Source organism: Amblyomma maculatum, chromosome 9 (assembly GCF_055883805.1).
Source record: "Amblyomma maculatum isolate TAMU_Amacu chromosome 9, ASM5588380v1, whole genome shotgun sequence".
Classification (NCBI taxonomy): Eukaryota; Metazoa; Arthropoda; class Arachnida; order Ixodida; family Ixodidae; genus Amblyomma; species Amblyomma maculatum.
The window spans coordinates 82,193,718-82,215,202 of record NC_139352.1 but is presented as its reverse complement, the minus strand read 5'-3'; the positions used below and the strand labels follow the sequence as shown (position 1 = coordinate 82,215,202).

Here is a 21,485-nt window from a genome sequence, read left to right as displayed (position 1 = left end):
TTCCACTCTATACTGTTTTTGGTTCGCTATTTAGAAGCGTGCTGATTTTATCCTGTTTTGGCGGCATAATTTTTTGTAAATGTCCCGTTTATGTTACAATTTTCTAGTGTGCTTGTTTTTTGTTTTGTTTTGTTTTTCCCTGTGGTATAAAAGGGGTTCCTCACCGGGCGTTTAGAGCAGTGTCGGCGCGTATGACAACCTTCTGGCCAGCCATGCTGTCCGCCCATGCGAGGCTGCAGATGACAGTGCCATTGAGGCTCAGCCAGAGAGGATCGCAGCGACCCACTTCCAGGCGGACGCCTTTTGGGAGCAAAGAATGGAATATAAGTAAGCGATGTAGTTCAATTTGATGCGAGAAAAAAAGGACATCATCCTTAAGTATTTATTTCTTCTAAGTACCAGTAGACATTGCGCAGATAATATTCAATATTAATTTTCACGCACTCGTCTTTAACTTTTACCGATTTCAAATTTTATTTCAATTGCATTAGAAGAGCGCGTACTCTTGCTGCATGCTTTCCACCTGGAAAAAGTCCGCAAGTGCTACGATGCGAAGTCCGGTTTGCGAGATACGGTTACAGCTGTTGCCGATAGCTGTTTCCCTCATTCTTCCAAGACGCCTTGCGGATACCTGTGCGTAAGTCGGCAGCAGGAATACATAGCCATAAGTAAACAGTATGCTGAAAGAGCATTGGCTCTTTGAAAAGAAGACCCTCTAAACTCCCACTTGAATATAATACTTAAAAATACATTATTGCATAAAACGTCCCTGCTATGCACGTAAACCGTACTACCTTACAGCCATCGTTGTTCTCAAACTACCGTCAGTCATAAAGTGGTGCTTATATGGTAATATATCTGCAATCAAAGTACAGCTACTAGCACATCAGAAGAGACATACTTAGTTCTCGTAGGTCTGACAAAATCGATTACCGGACGGTGGGGCGTTGTGGCAGGATGACAAAGATAACAGGCATCTCAAATATACGATGGGAGCTGGTGAAGGTGAGATTAATGTACCAGCAGTCATACGGGATGCTAAGTACCAGACTAATGGAAGGACCATCAATGCCATACAAGAAGCGTAATGAATGATTTCGAAGTGCGAAAGTGCGGTGTCATCCTCGGATATAGCATCAACCGCTTGAACTAGTAATGATATTAGGTATGTCGTCCCAGCACGTTCGTGCGACATACCCAAAACATGTACACATTTTTTACAGATATTCCCACCTCCCTATTCATCACCACCGGGAGGCCGTTCTAGCAAATTATTTAACAGTGTCTACCCCAGGTGGAAGGGCGAAGCGGAAAAGTACCAACCTGCAGTGGATGCAAAAGTATTCTTAGGAGAAAAATGTACGCCCGGCTACAGGCACCTGTACATTGTTCTTCTACTGCCATACTCAATTTTTACTCGATCGCACGCTTCTTGTAACATGCTGGTTAGCCACTGAAGGATAATAAACAAGTTGAAAGAGGGCCTGCTAGATTATTAAACATCAGCGCTTATTATGAACTGTGGGGATGCTAGCTTACCTTTCGACACTTTCGCAAGCTTTTCACTGCAAATTAACCATTTAGCTCCCCATCTCGGCTAATTCAGGCAAGCGATATCCTAAACTTCCAGCGAACCTGAAGCCAGACATAAATCCAAACTTGTCCGCAAATGTTCCAAACTTAGCCGTCAGATTGGCAGCTAGCAGAAAACAAAAAAGCCTGGAAGCACTCGACAACTCGCTACGTCGATTGCCGAGGGGTGGGTGCATCAGCGCAGGTGCCTTCTCCACTCACCTACTTCATTCGTGTTTACGTTGTTCATTGGGCCTACTAAGAAGTAGTAGCGGGGTATCGTCATCATCATCATCATCATCATCATCATCAGCCTGAGTATACCCACTGTAGGGCGAAGGCCTCTTCCATATTTCTCCACTTAACCCGGTTCTGTGCTAGCTGCATCCACTTGACCCCTGCGACTTCTTAACCTCATCCGCCCATCCTAACTTTCTGCCGTCCCCTTCTGCGCTTTCCTTCCCTTAGAATCCAGTTTGTTACTCTATAAGCGACCATCGGTTATCCTCTCTTCGCACTACATGTCCTGCCCATGCCCATTTCTTCTTCTTATATTCCACTAGAATGAGCGAGGTATAGGCGTGGCAATAGTGGCAACAACATTTATTTAGCCGCAAATGGAAAGATTATTTTCAGCCGTCCGTGACGGCCAGAATCCACAGTAACAGTCTAAGGACCCAGCAAGCTGATGCGACCAAGCAGACCCGCTCAACTGGTCGCTCGGACCCAAGATCGACAGATCAGCCTCCCAAGATGAGAAAGCAGTATAGGAGATTTCTCCTCGGTTCCCTTATCGATTCGATTACTTGCAACCATAATGATAAATGGTTGAGCTTGGACTGTTACAGTTCTGACAGTATATGAGGTATTGGTTGGGGAAGAAAACTGATTCTGGAAAATGTTAGGTTAGAATATGATGTAGATGCTCATCGCTGACAGCACAGTGACTGTTGCCGTGCAGTTCAGCCGGCCAATTAAAGAGAACGTCAAAAGAGATCAAAGAGATCGAGAATAAAGCATCGTCAAATGGCTGCTTTATGTGGTCGCAGATACAATGCGAGAAAGCGTCGAGCGCGCCCAAGTGGTAAGGGGCGTTACATGCTCAGCGCGCTCTCAATAAACGAAAGCAGTAGAGACGACAAAAAGCAAGTAAAACTCCAAAGTGCAAAAAGCTAAGAACATAGCCCAACTAAGGTTCGATTTATGAAGGAGGCTTCTTGAAGCCACGAAAGCAACCGGGGAGAGGTAGTAAGTGCTAGTTAGCTCGAATAACAGAAACAGGCGACAATAGGGGCACTTTCAGCTACATTGATAGCCGGCCTATATCTAAGTGCGGCTGACACCACCTAAGAGCCGCTCTGAAATGCGCTACGCCTTCAGTGCGATGGCTTTAGTGCTTACACCTATTCCGGAAGACGAGACAGACTGAGTTTTCTTTTTCACATATTTTTTGCAGCCCTCTTTCTCTACAACCCTTTCCTCCAATGAAACGGAACAATTGAGCCAGAATAGTCTTTCGATTTTTTTCTAGCCATCTCTTTGCGCATCACCCTGTGCAAAAAAAAAAAAACATTTCGCTTTCAGTTTTTTTCTTCCTCCTGCATGATACACAGCAGCGCACTAAGCAAGAACGAGGGTGGCACCTACCGCAGCCCACGCCAGCGTGCGAAGACGGCACTGTCCTGTCACTCGCGAAGTGCAGGGCTCCCAGGTGCGCGGACGAAGCTGTAAGCTCGGAGTCCGGAATCGGCACGGGAACTTCCGCTGGCTTCTGTGACAGCACGCCTCTGGTCTCGTACACCTGCCGAATACAGATCGAAAGGCGGATCGTCGGTGCAAAATAAGAATACTGACAGTAGCAAAACATCAAAACCTAATTAACGCATTAGCGGCGAACAGAAGTAGTCTTTTGTTGCGTACAAAAAGCTATGCAGCTAAAGAACAGCGCTCAGAATCAAATGCGGATAGCGTTCACCGACCTTCGTCGCCACCAGCTTCTTCACAAATTGTCCTTCACCTATTGCTGCCGTGCAAACAACAGAGCACGCTTTACAGGAGAAAATTATTATCGAAGTATATAGAACAGCCTTGAGATGGTGTGTGTGTGTGTGTGTGTGTGTGTGTGTGTGTGTGTGTGTGTGTGTGTGTGTGTGTGTGTGTGTGTGTGTGTGTGTGTGTGTGTGTGTGTGTGTGTGTGTGTGTGTGTGTGTGTGTGTGTGTGTGTGTGTGTGTGTGTGTGTGTGTGTGTGTGTGTGTGTGTGTGTGTGTGTGTGTGTGTGTGTGTGTGTGTGTGTGTGTGTGTGTGTGTGTGTGTGTGTGTGTGTGTGTGTGTGTGTGTGTGTGTGTGTGTGTGTGTGTGTGTGTGTGTGTGTGTGTGTGTGTGTGTGTGTGTGTGTGTGTGTGTGTGTGTGTGTGTGTGTGTGTGTGTGTGTGTGTGTGTGTGTGTGTGTGTGTGTGTGTGTGTGTGTGTGTGTGTGTGTGTGTGTGTGTGTGTGTGTGTGTGTGTGTGTGTGTGTGTGTGTGTGTGTGTGTGTGTGTGTGTGTGTGTGTGTGTGTGTGTGTGTGTGTGTGTGTGTGTGTGTGTGTGTGTGTGTGTGTGTGTGTGTGTGTGTGTGTGTGTGTGTGTGTGTGTGTGTGTGTGTGTGTGTGTGTGTGTGTGTGTGTGTGTGTGTGTGTGTGTGTGTGTGTGTGTGTGTGTGTGTGTGTGTGTGTGTGTGTGTGTGTGTGTGTGTGTGTGTGTGTGTGTGTGTGTGTGTGTGTGTGTGTGTGTGTGTGTGTGTGTGTGTGTGTGTGTGTGTGTGTGTGTGTGTGTGTGTGTGTGTGTGTGTGTGTGTGTGTGTGTGTGTGTGTGTGTGTGTGTGTGTGTGTGTGTGTGTGTGTGTGTGTGTGTGTGTGTGTGTGTGTGTGTGTGTGTGTGTGTGTGTGTGTGTGTGTGTGTGTGTGTGTGTGTGTGTGTGTGTGTGTGTGTGTGTGTGTGTGTGTGTGTGTGTGTGTGTGTGTGTGTGTGTGTGTGTGTGTGTGTGTGTGTGTGTGTGTGTGTGTGTGTGTGTGTGTGTGTGTGTGTGTGTGTGTGCGCGCGTGCGTGCGTGTGTGTGCACGCGCGCGTGTGTGCGTGCGTGCGTGCGTGCGCGTGTGCGTGTGTTGAACATTACTTTCCTTAACGTTTACATCAGTCTGCGTTATAAGGCGATAGCCTTTAATGGCTCATGTTCGCGGATCTTCTTTGTCCGTCCATAATGCTTTCGTTACGTGGGTGGCGGTAGCTGCCAGCTGACATTGCTAAACACTAACTGGACGTAGGGCTTCCTGAAATTACATTTGGCAGGAGCTGCCAACTCGAAAAAGGTGCCGTAGTGGAGAGCTTTGGAACACCGCGCGATAGAGGCTTTCGCCTCATTGCAGTTTAGTGATTCAAAGTGCCCCCTTGAATTTTTTTTTATTTGTAGCTCATGTCTCGAAAAGGCAAAAACGTTATCTCAATAAACCTGGAACTGCCGACAACTAACTCAATATTATCCGCACTTATTTTGGAATTATATAACGTAGCCAACGCTCTAGCCATGAAATGCGTTTCGCTGTTGTTGGTGTAAGCAGCCAGTTTTCAAATGAAAACAGAAAGGTTTCAGTGACGAAACGCCCGTTTCGCAGCAAGAAATAAGCGGTCATATTTTAATCCACAACTATGTCCCTGTTAGGAAGGCTGGCTAGGAGGGAAAGCCTCTTTTTTTGTCCAGCAATGCCCAACCCTCTCGTAGTGTAGAAAGCGTAGAATCGTCAGTAATTCTTAGTTTTCCTCGAAACCGAAGGCAAAAATTGTCACCTTAATCAACTAGCCATGACGGAAAATAAACGACACCGACCAAAAGAAGAAAGATGGAATGACGTTTCGGCTCCCACACGGGAGCCTTGTTCACAAGATTGTGAACAAGGCTCCCGTGTGGCAGCCGAAACGTCATTCCATCTTTCTTCTTTTGGTCGGTGTCGTTTATTTTCCGTCATGTCCCATCCCGACCAGACGGGCTTCCGTCAAACTCTTGACTTCAATCAACTAGCCACATTTCCTAGGATGTTCTTGAAAGTAAAACCGAATTGGTTCACTAACAGCTTGCTGCATAGCCATTCATATATTCAAATACCTGACCTTCCAGACTTCAAGACAGAATCGATCTGCAAGACAACAAAAATTCAGTGAGTGTCCCGCTACATCAACACACTATGGAAACATTTTTTTTTTATTTTGTTATCTAAGGTATGCGATCGGATATATCCACAAGCTGATAACGTTTAGTCGATGTTCAGATATTACTCTACTGCGCTCTTTTTAATCGCGCAATAATGATGACATCTTCCTCAATAAATATGTGAACATAGTTTCTTCCAATGAATGTAGACGAAGCCCCACCGAAATGCGCGAAGGTCAAAACATGCACGTCACAATCTTAATGAGAGCGCATCATGTAGTCCTCTCGCATTTGTAATTCGTCTTTCAAACTTTACGTCTTCGGAACGGCTTTTTTACTCGTACAGTGTAAGTGCGAGCTTGGGCGCTATTGTCAATGTTCCAATCGCCAAGATTGCGCTTAAGAATAGCACTCTTCTCTCCCCCGTGTTATCATCAACATTTTCGAGGCCTCAATGATGGCATGAGCACAGCGCAGGGCACATTTAGAAGAAGCAACTGAGCTCGCCGTTACGTGGTGCCTGTGGCACCAGCCACAGAGCTGCGGCACATTTGGTGCAATTTCGCGGTACCCGCAACCATTTTCATTGCGTGCAGACGCCCTCATGGCGACGTATTACAGGTGGCTGTGTGATAACTGTGAAGTCACGTACAGAAGTGTTCGCGCTAAATGCGTTGCGCAATTCAAGTTCGGATCTGCGCGTAATATTAAACATTGTGGAAACTACAATCTTTATTACCTCAAGATTGATTGTCCTGGGGAGCTGCAAGATCTTCAGCACAAATATCTGGCCCCAAATGATCGTGAAGTCTTCGCCCAGGGCCCTGTGGCGCGCGGCATCGGTCGATTAGTGTGGCTTTCAGCGTAACACAGCTAAGTGTGCGCATACCTGCTGTCTGTCTTGCAGACTTCCTTCTCGTTGAACATAACCTTCAAGTGAATACTTGTTCTGGCGACGTCTTGTCTTCTCCGCTGCTCCTCGCTGTAATACGCAGAACAATTATTTGCGGTCCGCATAAAATATGACAGCCAATATCATTGGTACTTTTTAATCCCATTTGATTAAATATATCTGAAATGTAACCGTTTAGGAAAACACAACATAAAGGAAAGCATTAACTGCAGCAGGCTCCTTCGACGAGTTATGAACACTCGTCAAAATGTACAGAAAGTCGTTTACCATTGCATCCTTCACTGTTTTACCAGAAATGCCGAGTTAGGTTACGTTACATTAACCATACGGTATCAGATCCAACCATTAGCTTAAATTTTGCACGAATGAATGCACGAAAGTTACGGCTTACACGTGCACTTATTTGATCTATCTGGATAATGGGAAGCATACACCTTATCGTTTGTGCATGTTAAAAGTAAAAACAAATGACAGAGATATTTAAGACTGGTTGTGTAAACGAAAGCGAAAGGCGTACAATCCTGCGCATGGAATGTCTACGAATGAGATTTTCGGAGTGTATTTCAAGTTCATTCTGCTGGTATTATATTCAGTGCGCGCATTCGCGTGCTCCACGGACATGCATCACGCGACGTTTGAGAGTCATATTTATCCAAAACCTATGTTTAAAGTCATGCAGATGGAGGCAAATATGTCATTAGTTTAGATCCCTGCCGCGCGGTAGTCTCCCAATTGGTCAGCGCATGTATGCTACATGTAACGAGAAATCCTGCGACATCATCCAGAACGCTGCATGACAAATGGCTGTGCGACAAGTGTGATACGAAAAACTGGAAAACTGGCGTTGCATGGAAGTCCACAAGTGGCCAGTATGTACTCTAGATCAATGACATAGATTGAAGTGGCGGTTTCTCGTTCGTGAATAGGTCTGAATGCATACAAATCGTTCATTGCGGATACCCGGCTTGCCATGTGCATCATGCGACCACTTGATGATGTCATCTATTTATCATGCCAGCTTTTCTTGCTGTGAACCTGCCGATGTCGTATTAACGTGATAGCGGTAAGGCCCCGTAGACCACAAATCCGGTATCTGAGGCCGGTGTCGGTGGTCTACCGCCAGCATTGGCATTGTGAGGGAAACATACAAGAGTGATGCTGGAAGGCGGTAGCTGACAGTTGACATATCCGAGCAGTAACTGGACGTAAGGTTTCCTGACATTATGTTTGGCAGGAGCTGCCAACTCAGACCTCTCCTTTCATATATGGGAGGGTAATACCAGAATCAGCGTAGCAAAACCCTTGCATTCACATTACCCCTAGGTCACACAGGCTGGTTATTGCAGGGTTGTATATGTCGGGTGGTGGCCTACGCTATCGCGTCATACCCTTAAAGGCGGAGCTTAAGTGTCCCCTATAGTTTTTTTTTTCTAGTCATGCACGAACGCCGCCAGCTTTTTGGGCAACGGAAAAATTAAGTAATACTCTCGCTTTAAGGGGCAAAAATAATTGTTGGTTGAACTAGGCAGTGGCCTATTTAAAACAGTCGAAGTGAGCCCCGGCTGCTTCACGTTGACGCTGATTTCGTCAGAGATGGTGGATCCGCAAAGCGCCTCGCTCAGCGACGAAGACAATGTCCTTGTGTACGCAGACGTCGAGTTTCCAGAGTGCGCCACGCGGACATATTTCGCATCACCCGTGCCACTGCGGAGCGACAGCTGCCGCCGAACTCGCGAGAGCTGATTTTTCGGTTCGTTGTTTCACCGGATGCCCGCAGACTTCGGATTCTCGGCTGAGCTAACTCTCACCGAGCACTTTCGATTACTAGTCGCAGCCATTTGCCTGGTTTATTCTGAAGTTAGGACTTGAAAGTTAGAAACGGCACACCAAAATTCGAGCGAAATAATCGTATCGCGTCCCTCGCGTCCCAATAGTGTTGCACGTGAGCCCAGCACAGCGTCAGTAGCGACGGGCGAGAGCTCTCTTCTTTCTAGCTCTCTGCCGATAATACCGTCCATCAAATTTTTCTCCCGCACCAAGCTTCTTTCTCCTATTACCGGTCATCTTCATTTTCTCATCTTTCTTTTCTTACCATCTCGATCGCTGGCCATGGACAGACATCAGCCACTCGACGACTCAGGATGTGATCCATATACCGTAAAAGAATACAAGATATCGTTACGTGGAGGGAAGCGATATAAAACGCCGACATCATAGAAACAGGACGATGTGATGACATAATGATCAGGTATTTATTAATGGTCGGCGGGCTTAGTGCGAGCGCTCCACCTCGCCCCACTGCCTACTTTGTCGTCTTCATATTCGTAGAAATATTTTAAATCATCGCAATACGTGTGTGCCAAGCATTGGACAGCAGTCGTGCGGAGGGAGAGGCGTGTGAAAGGGCAATTCGAAATCTTCGTTAAGAATTTTCTGAATTTTCCTAAGGTTTCCTTCTTTTTTTTTTTTCAAATATTGACAAAATGTGAAGTAGAGTTTCAAGGCAGTGATAAACACAGTACAAATATACAGGTGGTAATAACCAAACTACGTGTGTTCACAATCCTACAAAAGTAACTATTATCTGCTTATTAAAGAGTAATAAATTACATTTAACTTATGTAATAAGTTTTACCATTAACTGTACACGTATCATTATTTATTTCCTCATCCGATCATCTTACGTCACAGCTAAGCACATAAGCATTGGTGCATTTCACGGCGCAATGGAAACATGATGGCAGCATTACGTAGCGAACGTCAAGAAAGTAGCTTCAAAGACATGAACGTACAAACTAAATTTTAAAGAACAGAAAAGGAGTGTTGAGTCATATTCTGAAAATATTTCTGTAAAAAAGATAAAGCAGAAACCCTTCACATAAAAGATGATTAATGTTGTCTCTTACCGACGATAAGAAAATAAGTAATTAGTGAACTGACAGTACCACTGTGAGATTCACGAACAGCTGTTGAGGTCTTTTTATTCTACGGTATATTAATGTTAATGATTTGAATACAACACCTCTATATGTAAAATTACAAAACGTTCTTTTTGTTTTAAGTTTCTACGAACAGTCGTTTTTCGATAGTGCTCTGCTGCAGTTCGCCGATGGAAGCGCGCGGCGCGTCCACAAGCCCAGAACGCTCCGGACGGTCTCGGTGACGTTTGGCGCACCTCCGCTCTCTTCGTACGCTCCTCCTTCAACAGCATGTTTCACTTGGTTGCCATGACAACAACGGCACGGTTACGCCGGCAACTAATACTTCACTTCACTTCACTTCACTTCATTAATATATACAACAATAATAAATACATGTCATTGCCTTACGATAAAAGTAGTTATAGCATGTAAAAAAGAAGGTGGGCACATGATAGTGGCGACGTTGGTGGGGAGGGCATTCCAGTCCACAGCAGTGCGGGGGAAAAAGGAACCTGAAAAAGTTGCAGTACGAGATAGGGGCCGGGCAATCTGAAACGTATGCGGAATATATGAACGGGCGTTTAAGAGTTGCCGTTGAAAAACGATTTTTTATACGATAAGAAAATCAAAGCGGGCCCACCTGGAACACTGCTGCGTAGGAGTGATCTCACCACGGTTCAGGTATGCGACGGCATCTGAAAACGCCAGGAAAATCCCACGCCTTAATTAGGGATGCGTCATATAATTGAGACAAAAAAAAACTAACAATAATGCACTGGACGGCAATATACCCAGTAAAGAAAATTACGTTGGTCTCTGACAGTAAGGAAAATAAATGTTGCCCCCGTTTAAAAGAAAGCGGAGGAGGAGGAGGGAGAGTTCCCTATTTTTAAGCCTTACTTATTTCGTGCTCTGTCAGCAACTTGACTGCCATTCAGTAAAGTTCATGACTTCAAATTACATCACCCGCTAATAATTTTGTTGATTCGCACAGGTTCAAGTCCCTCAAGACCGCGAGAGATCAGCTCACCGGCTGTACACCGAGTCGATTCTACGCTACACGGGCTCTCTTCAATCTGGCAGAGAATAATCCATAATCTGATGATTCTGTCCATGTTGAGGGGTCGGTAATTAATTTTCGTCATAACTTTGGGTCAATTCAAGCACGCCATTTAGCAGCTGACCATAAAAGGACGCCCATCGCAGTGTTGTGTGCAAACCGTTACGTAATCCACTGGCATTAGTTTTAGTGTGTGAGCGCTAAGTGCATCGCTCGCGAAACCAATTGGCAGCGGTTATCTTTAAACCAATTATAGTGCGAAAAGAACAATAAGAAGCAATTTCAGCTGTACATGTGGGCATATCCGGGAGCCACCGCATCTAATGGCGCAGGTTTAACCGTGGTCTCCGATATCAGCTCTGGTGCAACGCACGCGTGATCGCAGAGGCTACGGGTTTGTGGCGCCACCTGATAGCCACCGCGTTAAGTGACTTCTTTTTTTTTTTTTTTACCCTATTTAAACCTGGTTATAACGAGCTAAAGAATGCGATGGCTTAGTGGTTTGGGCTCTCAATGAACCCGGGGACTTGGGTTCGAACCCGATCGGCTCTAATCCGCTCCGATAGTCTTTTTTTCTACTGTGAAAGAGAAAGGAGAGATCACGGTCAGTCAATGTTTAGTGGTTTGGCTTGGCTTGTGGGGTTTAACGTCCCAAAGCAACTCAGGCTATGAGAGACGCCGTAGTGGAGGACTCCGGGAATTTCGACCACCTGGGGTTCTTTAACGTGCTCTGACATCGCACAGCACACGGGCGCCTTGCTGTTCGCCTCCATCGAAAGGCTGCCGCCGAGGCTGGGATTCGATCCCCCGTCCTTGGGAACAGTAGTCGAGCGCCGTAGCCAATCTTTAGTCTTAGGCTACATTACACTCTTTGTTGACTGATGAACTTGAAGGACCCGTCGGGATGACTTGCGCATTCAAGCCGCTATACCAGACTTAGTTTGAATTACCCCCGTGAGGCAACGTGGTTGCGACATCACGAAACAGCTTAGCCAGTCATATCAACCGCTACAGAAAGATAGGGCATGATTCTTGGGCGGTGTTGGTGAGCGTTTGAGTAGTTCTCACTAAAAGCAGTCTTCTCTGGGGTAGAAGCCGAGGGATTAACGGAAGAGCCACCTACCACGGTGGAGGGGTGGCGAGAATGAGAGGAAATCTTCCCTTTCGTCTAGTAGGTCTAGGTGGAAGAGGCCAAAAACTTGGATTAGACTTGGATTTGACGAAAAGTTCTATTGTACAAAACTACTGGATATAAGGAAATTCGGATATAACAAAAGGATTTATATGCTCCTCATTATTAGCTTAAGCGCAGTCACAAGAAAAAGTGTTTTGCACTTTATCAGTGTCAATACAATTGATGGCTCTAAATTTAACCCCCGATTAAACTCTGGCAGCGCGATTCCAAACATTATTGAAGACATACCCCGTTAAGCAAAGTGAATGTGCTACTTCACTTGGGTGGCATTTAGTTTAATGAACTAAATCTGTCGTTAATTCTTGAAAAAAAAAAAACGATTTATTTAAAACGTTCACACACACACACACGCACGAACGCATGCATGCATGCATGCATGCATACATACATGCATGCATACATACATACATACATACATACATACATACATACATACATACATACATACATACATACATACATACATACATACATACATACATACATACATACATACATACATACATACATACATACATACATACATACATACATACATACATACATACATACATACATACTTGCATACATACATACATACATACATACATACATACATACATACATACATACATACATACATACATACATACATACATACATACATACATACATACATACATACATACATACATACATACATACATACATACATACATACATACATACATACATACATACATACATACATACATACATACATACATACATACTTTGACTGAAGATAAAGCGCACGGGAAGACGCACACAAGAGAAGAAGACACAGGACACGCGCTATCTTCCCGTGCGCTTTATCTTCAGTCAAATTACAATGCACCATCTAGCCCAACTTCAAGTTTTGTTAAAATAGATACATACATATATACATACATACATACATACATGCATGCATGCATTCATACATACATACATACATACATACATACATACATACATACATACATACATACATACATACATACATACATACATACATACATACATACATACATACATACATACATACATACATACATACATACATACGTACGTACGTACGTACGTACGTACGTACATACATACATACATACATACATACATACATACATACATACATACATACATACATACATACATACATACATACATACATACATACATACATACATACATACATACATGCATACATACATACATACATACATACATACATACATACATACATACATACATACATACATACATACATACATACATACATACATAATTTTATTTCTATTCATAAATACAGATTACATTTTCGTGCCCGCAGAAGCGCAGGAGCGCTTATGGGCGGGCCACGGCAATCGACACACACACACACACGCGCGCGCAGAGAGAGAGAGAGAGAGAGATCTGAAAGAAGTTTGTTGAATCCATACCTGTTGCCTCCCTCTGTTTTTCTGCCCTCTGACGAACGAGTTCGGCGACGTCGGCTTCGACGACGTCTGCCGGGGGTTGCGGCTTGTCTAGTTCCTTGTCACCTGCAGTGGCACCGCCGTCGTTCTCCTGGTACGAGCAGCGTAATAATCACGAGGGGATCACACCAGAACTGCGAGCTCTTTTGTGACCTCCTTTCGTTTGTAGAATTTGGCATTTTGTGAGTTTATAATAACGAAAGAACAATAATTATCGGCAATGAAAAACAACGCGCAAGAATAAATACCACGCAGTACAGGGTGATAATATGCGACAAGCACTGGGAGGTGCATGCAAGAAAGTGCAGCACGAGAGAACCTAGAACAGCGGCAGGTGCGCCATTACGAAATATTTGTTGCAAACTTTATTCGTTCAGAATCAAGTCGAGCCAGCAGCGAAGAATACCAGCAAAGAATATTGCATATATCTACTGTGTAAGACTGGAAAACAACTCACAACTGTATTTTACGTGCTTTTCAAGAGTCCAATTAAATGTGTCCCAGGTGCAGAAAACGCAAAAATATTTTCGAAATAGGACAACTGCGGCCTCTCGGGGAAGAACCTCAAAAAAATAATAATAATAATGCGAAGCTTATCGGCTTGGTGCATCAGTAAGCTTAAGCTGTTTCCAATTTCCCGCCGAAATGTGTTGAGTGGTAGTAGGCTTTGCTATCTATCTCTGCTCTTGTTCATATTGCAACAACGCAGAGCAGTCGGAAAAGTCGTTAGCGCTTATTGCCTTGTTTCCCCTGCTGATGTGGCCACGAGTTCAAATTTTGGCCTGCACTTTCACACGAATGGAAGTTAACGAAGACGGCGACGCACAACGCGAGAAAGTGGCTATTTAACACTCGCTACATCGGCGACGGCTTAGTTGCTAAAGCAGAGGCCACGAAAGCCACCCTGCGCGCTTTGCCGTGGATTCGAATCATGTTCGCAGCCGCATGCTGTTTTTTCTGCTACGAGTTTAGCTAAGTTCATGAGATTTAAGGTCCCAAAGCCACTCAGGCTATGAAAGACTCCGCAGTAGAGGGCTCTGAAAATTTAGACCGCTTGGGGTTCTATAACGTGCGCAGACATAGCAAAGCACACGGGCGCCTTGCTTTCCGCCTCCATTGAAAAGTGGCGCCGGGATATGATCCCACATCCTTTGGAATAGTAGTCGAGCGCGCCAGCTACTCCACCACCACGGCGGGTTGTTATGTGTTTTATTTATTATGCACCAACCAGTTGGTGCGTGGCGTTACACTGTGACGGCTTCGGTGACTCGGGAGTTCATACCAGAAATTCGCCGAGGAGCGGTCTTTCGTTCTGCTCATGCGCGAAAGTACGATAATATTTATGAGAATGGATAAGAGCACATTTAAAGTTTAAAGGTTTAACTTTTTATCAGTAACTGTCTCGGGTAAATTGCAGACGAGCCTGCAGGCGAGAATCAGAATATCATGTACTGATGCCACCGCGCAACTCGCAGAACGCAAGATCCAGCGCAGACGGATGTTATGAGGGCTTCACTGCATCCTCGTTGGATTCCCCTGGAGAGCATTTTAAAACCTTAGGAGATGCAGCTCATGCTGCGAAAGACTTCAGTTTAAGATAGTGCAAGGAGTGATTCAGTAACTATTTGAAGGCAGGATGAGTGAGCCAGTGAGTGAGTATTTGAAGGTAGGATGTGTGTGTGTGTGTGTGTGTGTGTGTGTGTGTGTGTGTGTGTGTGTGTGTGTGTGTGTGTGTGTGTGTGTGTGTGTGTGTGTGTGTGTGTGTGTGTGTGTGTGTGTGTGTGTGTGTGTGTGTGTGTGTGTGTGTGTGTGTGTGTGTGTGTGTGTGTGTGTGTGTGTGTGTGTGTGTGTGTGTGTGTGTGTGTGTGTGTGTGTGTGTGTGTGTGTGTGTGTGTGCTTGCGTGCATGTGTGCGTGCGTGTGTGTGTGGGAGAGAGAGAGAGAGAGCAAATCGGGCTAAGAATAGAGACAATAGTCTTCTACAGTCTTCGCACCTTCAGTCGTTTTTCCTGGTGCCAAGGTTTGTCCTGTGTCGGTGCTTAAGAACTGATAGCTGCACCGTCATGAAAAATGAATTAGGAACCCTCTCCCCTCGAAGAAGGAAATTACGACTTAAACTGTTGTACCAAATATACCACAACGAAACAGGCATTCGAAAGGAATTATACTTACATAGGCCACATTATGTCTGTGCTCGCACAGATCATTGTTTTAAAATTTTGGAATACCACGCCAGAACTAACATGTATGCCAGTTCCTTTTTTGTTCGATCCATCAGTGAATGGAATCGGCTTTCAAGTCATCAATTGTGCTCCATAAATGAAGATGTGTTTTTTTCCACTCTGTAACCCCCCTCCTGTAGCGCCCTCGGGCTAAGCGGGGTAATCATTGAATAAAGAATAAAGAAAAATAGTTCTTGTCCACCCTTGTTTGCGCTGTTTTACAATTACGAAGAATAGGGATACCTCTAAACTAAATGAAAGCCACCTAAGCATTGTGATTGACTTAGCTACCATGCTCTTTTACGATTTGAGCTCTTTTATCATTCATCAAACATCTCAACAAGTCCTTTCGCACCTTCAGTCGTTTTTCCTGGTGCCAGAGGTGCAGCTTCCTCTCGTAGTCCATCCATTCCAGCTGCTGAAGCAACCTTCTTAATTCCAGCTCCTCGGTTAAAAGTTCGTCGTTAGTTGGTTGCTCATCGACTTGAGCATCCTCAGTTTGCTTGTCGCAGCTTTTTCTAGAAGGGCAAGCAGTCATGTTGTCTAGTAGCATTACAGCCTGCCAGCTGGTACAAACATACACTTTAACGTTTTAACTCCAGACAAAAGAGCAGTTGGTTTTTAGTATGACTGGTATTTATAGAGCCCACAAAGTCGACAACCTGGAGAGCAACATTCAAAGGTTGCAAGAAAGGACACGAGCTTCACAATGTGCCCTTCGTTATGTACAAGAAGGGAAGAAATTATGCATTCTGCACACATGAACACCCACATACTGAAAACAGTGCAACGGTATTAGTTTTACTACTGTAAAGTGTAGTATTTGTTTTGTAGCAGCTCGGTGGTGCAGTTTATAAATTGTATTAGTTACATAGCCTAAACGTTGGTCAAATGTTACAAAATATAGCAAAACTTGGCGCAAACAAAGAGCAAAGTAACGCAAACATAGCAAAAGCGTAGCCTAAATGTTACAGTAGAAGGACTATCGAAATTTTGGTCTGATATTATACTTTAGGATTGTTTTTTGTCTAAGGGCATAAAGGCATTTGTTGAAATAAAAGAAAAGAATATTATAAATGAATGCAATTCGATACTCTGCACCAAGCATTCGATTATGAACTCTTCAGGGCTCTCCAGTCGAAACAAATAACTCTCTTATCCTGAAGTAGGAGTGACGATATGAAACAATGTAGTGAGTGACGGTCACAATAGCGCGAAACGAGGAGCATCCAGCATTTCTGTCTCGTCAGTTTAACTAACCTGCCATTACGCAAGAAAACAAAACATTAATTTACAACTACTCAGCTTGAAACAACAACAGAACGCAGTAAAAAATTGAGGCACTACCGTGTAAGATATCAAGCACGCATATTTATATACGTCCAGATTTTTACCTGCGCAACTTCAAATTTATGGGTGTACTGATGTAGCCTTGTGCATTCCGCAGCTGCTCAATGTCTTCCCAAATGCGTTTCATTTTGTTCAAAACTGTTTTCAGGGAGTTTATTTGTGCATCCGCCTTCTCGCGTTGTTCTCTGAAAGGAAAAAAAAAAGAGATATATTTGTAATCTTCTGAAGGACACTATGGTGCTTCTCTCAAGCCAGAAAAAAAATTAAAAAAAAAGTATTTTTCTTATTTCCGAAGTGCAATCTGGGCCCTGCACGCCACATTTTTCATCCAGATTTAAGTCTGTTTTTCGAGCCTAACCTTTGCGTCTACTCTGGTGGACCCACATTGTTAAGCATTGAGGTGTAACTTCACCCGGCATTGAAGTAAACACAACCCATATCTTGAGAAATCATAAACTGTGTACAGTTCTGGTTGTTCAGCTTGCTACGTAGGGCCACAGTAGAGAAACAGACGTACATGACACTTACACATGACAGTTGAACAAAGCTAATGACAGTTGCACTGTTATCCGTTTCGTTATTCTGCTGACACACCACAAGCCCCGCTTGCATGTGCTCGAAAGAAGGCGAGCAGCGGGGGCCATTTTCTTGCCTTGATCACAAACGTACTTCCTACGTACTTCGTACACACTAAGATCAAATTCATTAAGCATTTCCTAGCAGCGAACGCATCATAACTTACATGATGTCCAAGATTTTGCGTCTTATGAGGGCGAAGTCGTGGTCACTGGCCTCTTCGTTCATCTTATCAAGGTCCTCTCGTAGCGAGTTCATCTGAAACGATACGCTGGACATTGTTTCGCTCACGCTCAAACATCAGCACATTTGTTAATAAAGCTCAGGCTCGGCCGTGATGCCAAACTAATTACTCTTTATGAAATAAACCCGAACGCATAATTATATGGCACCCTTCGCTAGGTTGTCTCTCTTAAAATTCACTCTGATATGCTAACGGGACATCATTTATTTACTTACATCAATAATCGTACACACCCAGTTGCACACCTTTCCCTTAAACTGAAATAGAATTTTATTAGGTAGAACTGGCTCTGTAAACGCCTTCACTACTTTCATCATTTAAACTATACTGATTTCGCCTCTCTTTTTCGAAACCCACTGTTCTGTCTCCATTTTAATTTCAAGTTTTGCTCCATAAGTGAGTTCCGGCGAAGTACAATTATCACACACTTCCATTTTGGGATCAATTGATAAGCTGCTATTTGTTAGCTGGGATCGCTTGTCAAGCTCACTCTAATCCATCCTTATTCTACTGATAACCTAATTCTCGTGTGGCCTCTTTTTCTGAGCGCTCATCAGTCTTTTACACTGTACCCCACACAGCGCACACCTCCGACTGCAGCAAAAAAAAAAATTAACAGATGCTTAGCAAGTTAAACATGCTATAAGTTGCGAGAGGTTCGCGGAATGGTAACGTTTGGTAGATTTTTTTTTTAGTAGACCGATTTAATTGTCATCGTACGACGCGTCAAGCGAAGCATCACTCCAACTGGCGTCCATGGCTGGCTCTGAGTTGAAGCGCGGTTCCTCCTGGTTCATATGCCTGTCGATTGACGTCATGGCAGTCTCCATCGCGTGACGGCGCTACGTGGCCTCACCCTCGTGACTAACCACATGCTCCAAACCCTTCCACTCTCTCCTCAGCTTAAAGTTTGAGGTAAAGAGGTCACCCAAAGGTCAAAGGTCTACGAAATGTAAAGGGTCGAGGTCATGGCCTTGTAGTGTGGCCTCAAGGTGGTCCACAATGTTACGTTCCAAACGGTGGAATGTCTAGGGGAAATGAAGGCACAGTATACTTATAGGCGTATTTTGTCCTGTGGCTTCTTGGAGGTGAAGCTGAATTGTGTGCTGCATTATAGAGAAATGAAGGCACAGTATGTGCCTTATTTTCTGTGGACACCCAAACCGCATAGCAACAGCTTTTCCTCCGGCTCTTCAAGGCCAAATGAAGGTCAAATTGAATCCCACGTGAAGACAGGCTCTACCTAGCGTAGGGAAGCTTCAAAAAGAAACAGTGGTGTTACTCGCCTTGTCCTTGCAGGACAGGGGCGTGTAGTCTCCGAAGAGCGCTAATGCTGCGTACGCTTCGTACAGGCTGGTCAGTTGTGCTGCCAGCACGTGTTCGGCGCTGAACAGCGGGTGGTGGTCGAAGCGCAGCGAGGAGATGTCCAGTTCTAGTTCCAGGTGCTGCTCCGCGTCGCAATGGTACGGAACGCAGGTCAGCGCCTGTCGAGGAGCCGACGAGGAGGAGGCTCAGTGGTAGTCACGCTTACGATTCCCACGGCCGTAGAATTTGCGTTGAGACGAAGAGAAAATCCAGCAAATGGAAAACAAAGAACGCGTTCTTCGCCTAACTGGTGACAGTTCAAGTTTTTTTAAAGGCATGGAAACACACAGCCACAAGAAAGGTGCCCCGTGAGGCACCAAGTACTGCTTTTTGCTCCTGTTCCTGCATCAGGTATTGTATTTGTCTGCTGTCAAAAACTGAAATAAATATATAAATAAACTGACTCCACTGCTTTATTCGAAGGAAGTCAAGTTATTGAGCTTTGTTGAGAACAATTGAGCGGAAAAGTCCTAAAACAAATAACAATCTACAATAGCAGCATTAGCGGGTTGTTGCTGGTTGAAACGATAAATAGAAACAATATAATTTAGTGGTAACCTCGTCTAGTTGATGAGTGTTCTATGTCCAGCGCTTTACAACGCGAAAATAAATAACTTTGGAAACACTTAAGTTTGCGTATTTAAGGGTACACGACGCCACAGCGTTGCCGGCTCCTCTATCGGGTCCGTTTACGTATGTGACGTCGCTAACCATGCATCTCTAATAATTCAATTTGTGCATTTATTACCCCACAAATACTAACTAGCATAATGCATTCGTAGGCTAGCACGTTATGCGAAAGACTACTCGATGTAGATCTAAAGCTCCGTTTTAACGGTCGTGCCTATGCGGCCTGGGGTCTGCGTGCCTAATTTGGGATTAAAATATCCTGGAAAGCTGCTTTCCGATCTCCACCTGCCATCTCAGAGGCGGAGCCCGAGGTGGCAGCACCTGCCAGATCGGCCACGTCACGTGATATCGTGACGTCACACAAACCGACTACCAATCGGTGCCTGATCCTGTCGTCTGCCAACTACCACCTGCCAGAGGTGGTAGTTGGCAGGTCACTTACAATGGTGATGCCAAATTTTCTGGGGAAGAGGAGAAATTGTGTGCGGGTAAGTTGTGTTTGACCGTAACAAACTGCTCATCGTGAGTTACCGCTGTAGTAACGAATATTAAGGCCAAATTGTTGGCAGGATTGTGCGCCCGGGAGAAGTCACATCGTCATTGTCGAGAAAAAATTGATTGATCAGTAAAAGAATGGGTTGTGTGAGGTAGAAGGCGAAAACAAATATCTCTATGTGCAACATTTCGTTGATGTGGCGTAATTAATTACAGCCGAAAATGTCAATGTGACGTCAAATAGCCAAGGACGTCGATATAGTGTGTAGACGTCAGAACTGCCACGGACGTCGGAATTGAGCAAAATGTGTCAAAACTGTGCAAAACCAAAAACGTGCAGAAGTTACAAAGCTTTAATGTCAGGCCTCGTCATTGCATTCCAGCGTCGAAAAGAATCAGTCATGTGTAAAGGAAGTGAAAAGTAGCAAAATAAAAAAAAACAGTAAAAAAGAGAGACACCAAAAGAGAACGAAGTAGAAAAGGTAAAAAAAAAAAGGGGGGAGGAAATGGGGAAAAGAAAAAATACAAATGAGCGAAAAAGCAGCAAGTAAGTACAAAGAATCGCAGGAAAGGCTTTAACCTTACCGCACTTAAGAGAGATCTAAGTGCGAAGTCTTCACAAGAAGGCGGCAATCTCATCTCGAATACATTTTACGCGTGACTGTCTTCAGCGCCAATCCACATGTCCTCTAAGTGAATGAGCAATAAAAAAGAACCTCCATACATTCTCTCCTCTTGGGAGAAAAAATGAGAACGGTAGAAATATGGTGTGGTGGTTCAGTTGATTACAGATAAAAAATGATTTCATATAAAAGCCGACATCCCAGCTCTTTTCCTCCTTGAGAGCACCCTCTCGTAGATTCCCTCCACCCGTGACAAAACCTCTCGCACACATATAACTGTCAACACTTACTTTCATATACTTTGGTTTGAAGGCCCCGCCCTCGTCATCGTAGTCTTGGAGGCGGCACGGTTTCTCGGTTATCACGCACGGTGAGGAGGCCACGGTGCCCTCATTGTCGAACCACTGCTGCTCCTGTACTAGCCAAAAGGAGACAACTAAGAACTCGGAATATCCGCACTTTGTAGCGCGCAGTCGTCAAATATTAGGCTGCATTGAACAGCTGGCTAAATACCATGACATTGAAAGAGAAATGATCCTCTGATAAAGCCTTAACTTACCCCTTGATTTATTAGACGGTGCTCCATCTGGTTTACAGCAAGGCGAAAAAGTTTATTCACCGATGACTTTCTCTCCGTCGCCCGGTTGTCAGTGTCGCCTTCGAC

At 44.5% G+C, this 21,485-nt stretch overlaps 1 protein-coding gene across 1 annotated transcript; it reads right to left on the bottom strand.

Moving 5' to 3' along the window:
- Positions 1-575: 575 nt before the first annotated feature.
- Positions 576-21,217, bottom strand: LOC146179596 (coiled-coil and C2 domain-containing protein 2A-like). The gene is made up of 11 exons (XM_084580213.1): positions 21,112-21,217; positions 18,995-19,192; positions 17,631-17,722; positions 16,933-17,073; positions 15,894-16,056; positions 13,282-13,408; positions 10,228-10,282; positions 6,643-6,735; positions 6,493-6,577; positions 3,220-3,373; positions 576-631 (listed from the first exon to the last, which is right to left on the bottom strand). The coding sequence occupies exons 1-11, from the start codon at positions 21,115-21,117 to the stop codon at positions 576-578; spliced, it is 1,170 nt and encodes a 389-aa protein (XP_084436339.1). The 5' UTR covers positions 21,118-21,217.
- Between the last annotated feature and the right edge of the window lie 268 nt (positions 21,218-21,485).

Coding starts and splice junctions, on each gene's coding strand:
- LOC146179596 (XM_084580213.1), bottom strand. Junction 13,409..15,893: donor ACCAGGAAAAACGACTGAAG/GTGCGAAAGGAC, acceptor TGCTCGTACCAG/GAGAACGACGGCGGTGCCAC. Junction 632..3,219: donor GCACGCTGGCGTGGGCTGCG/GTAGGTGCCACC, acceptor ACTTACGCACAG/GTATCCGCAAGGCGTCTTGG.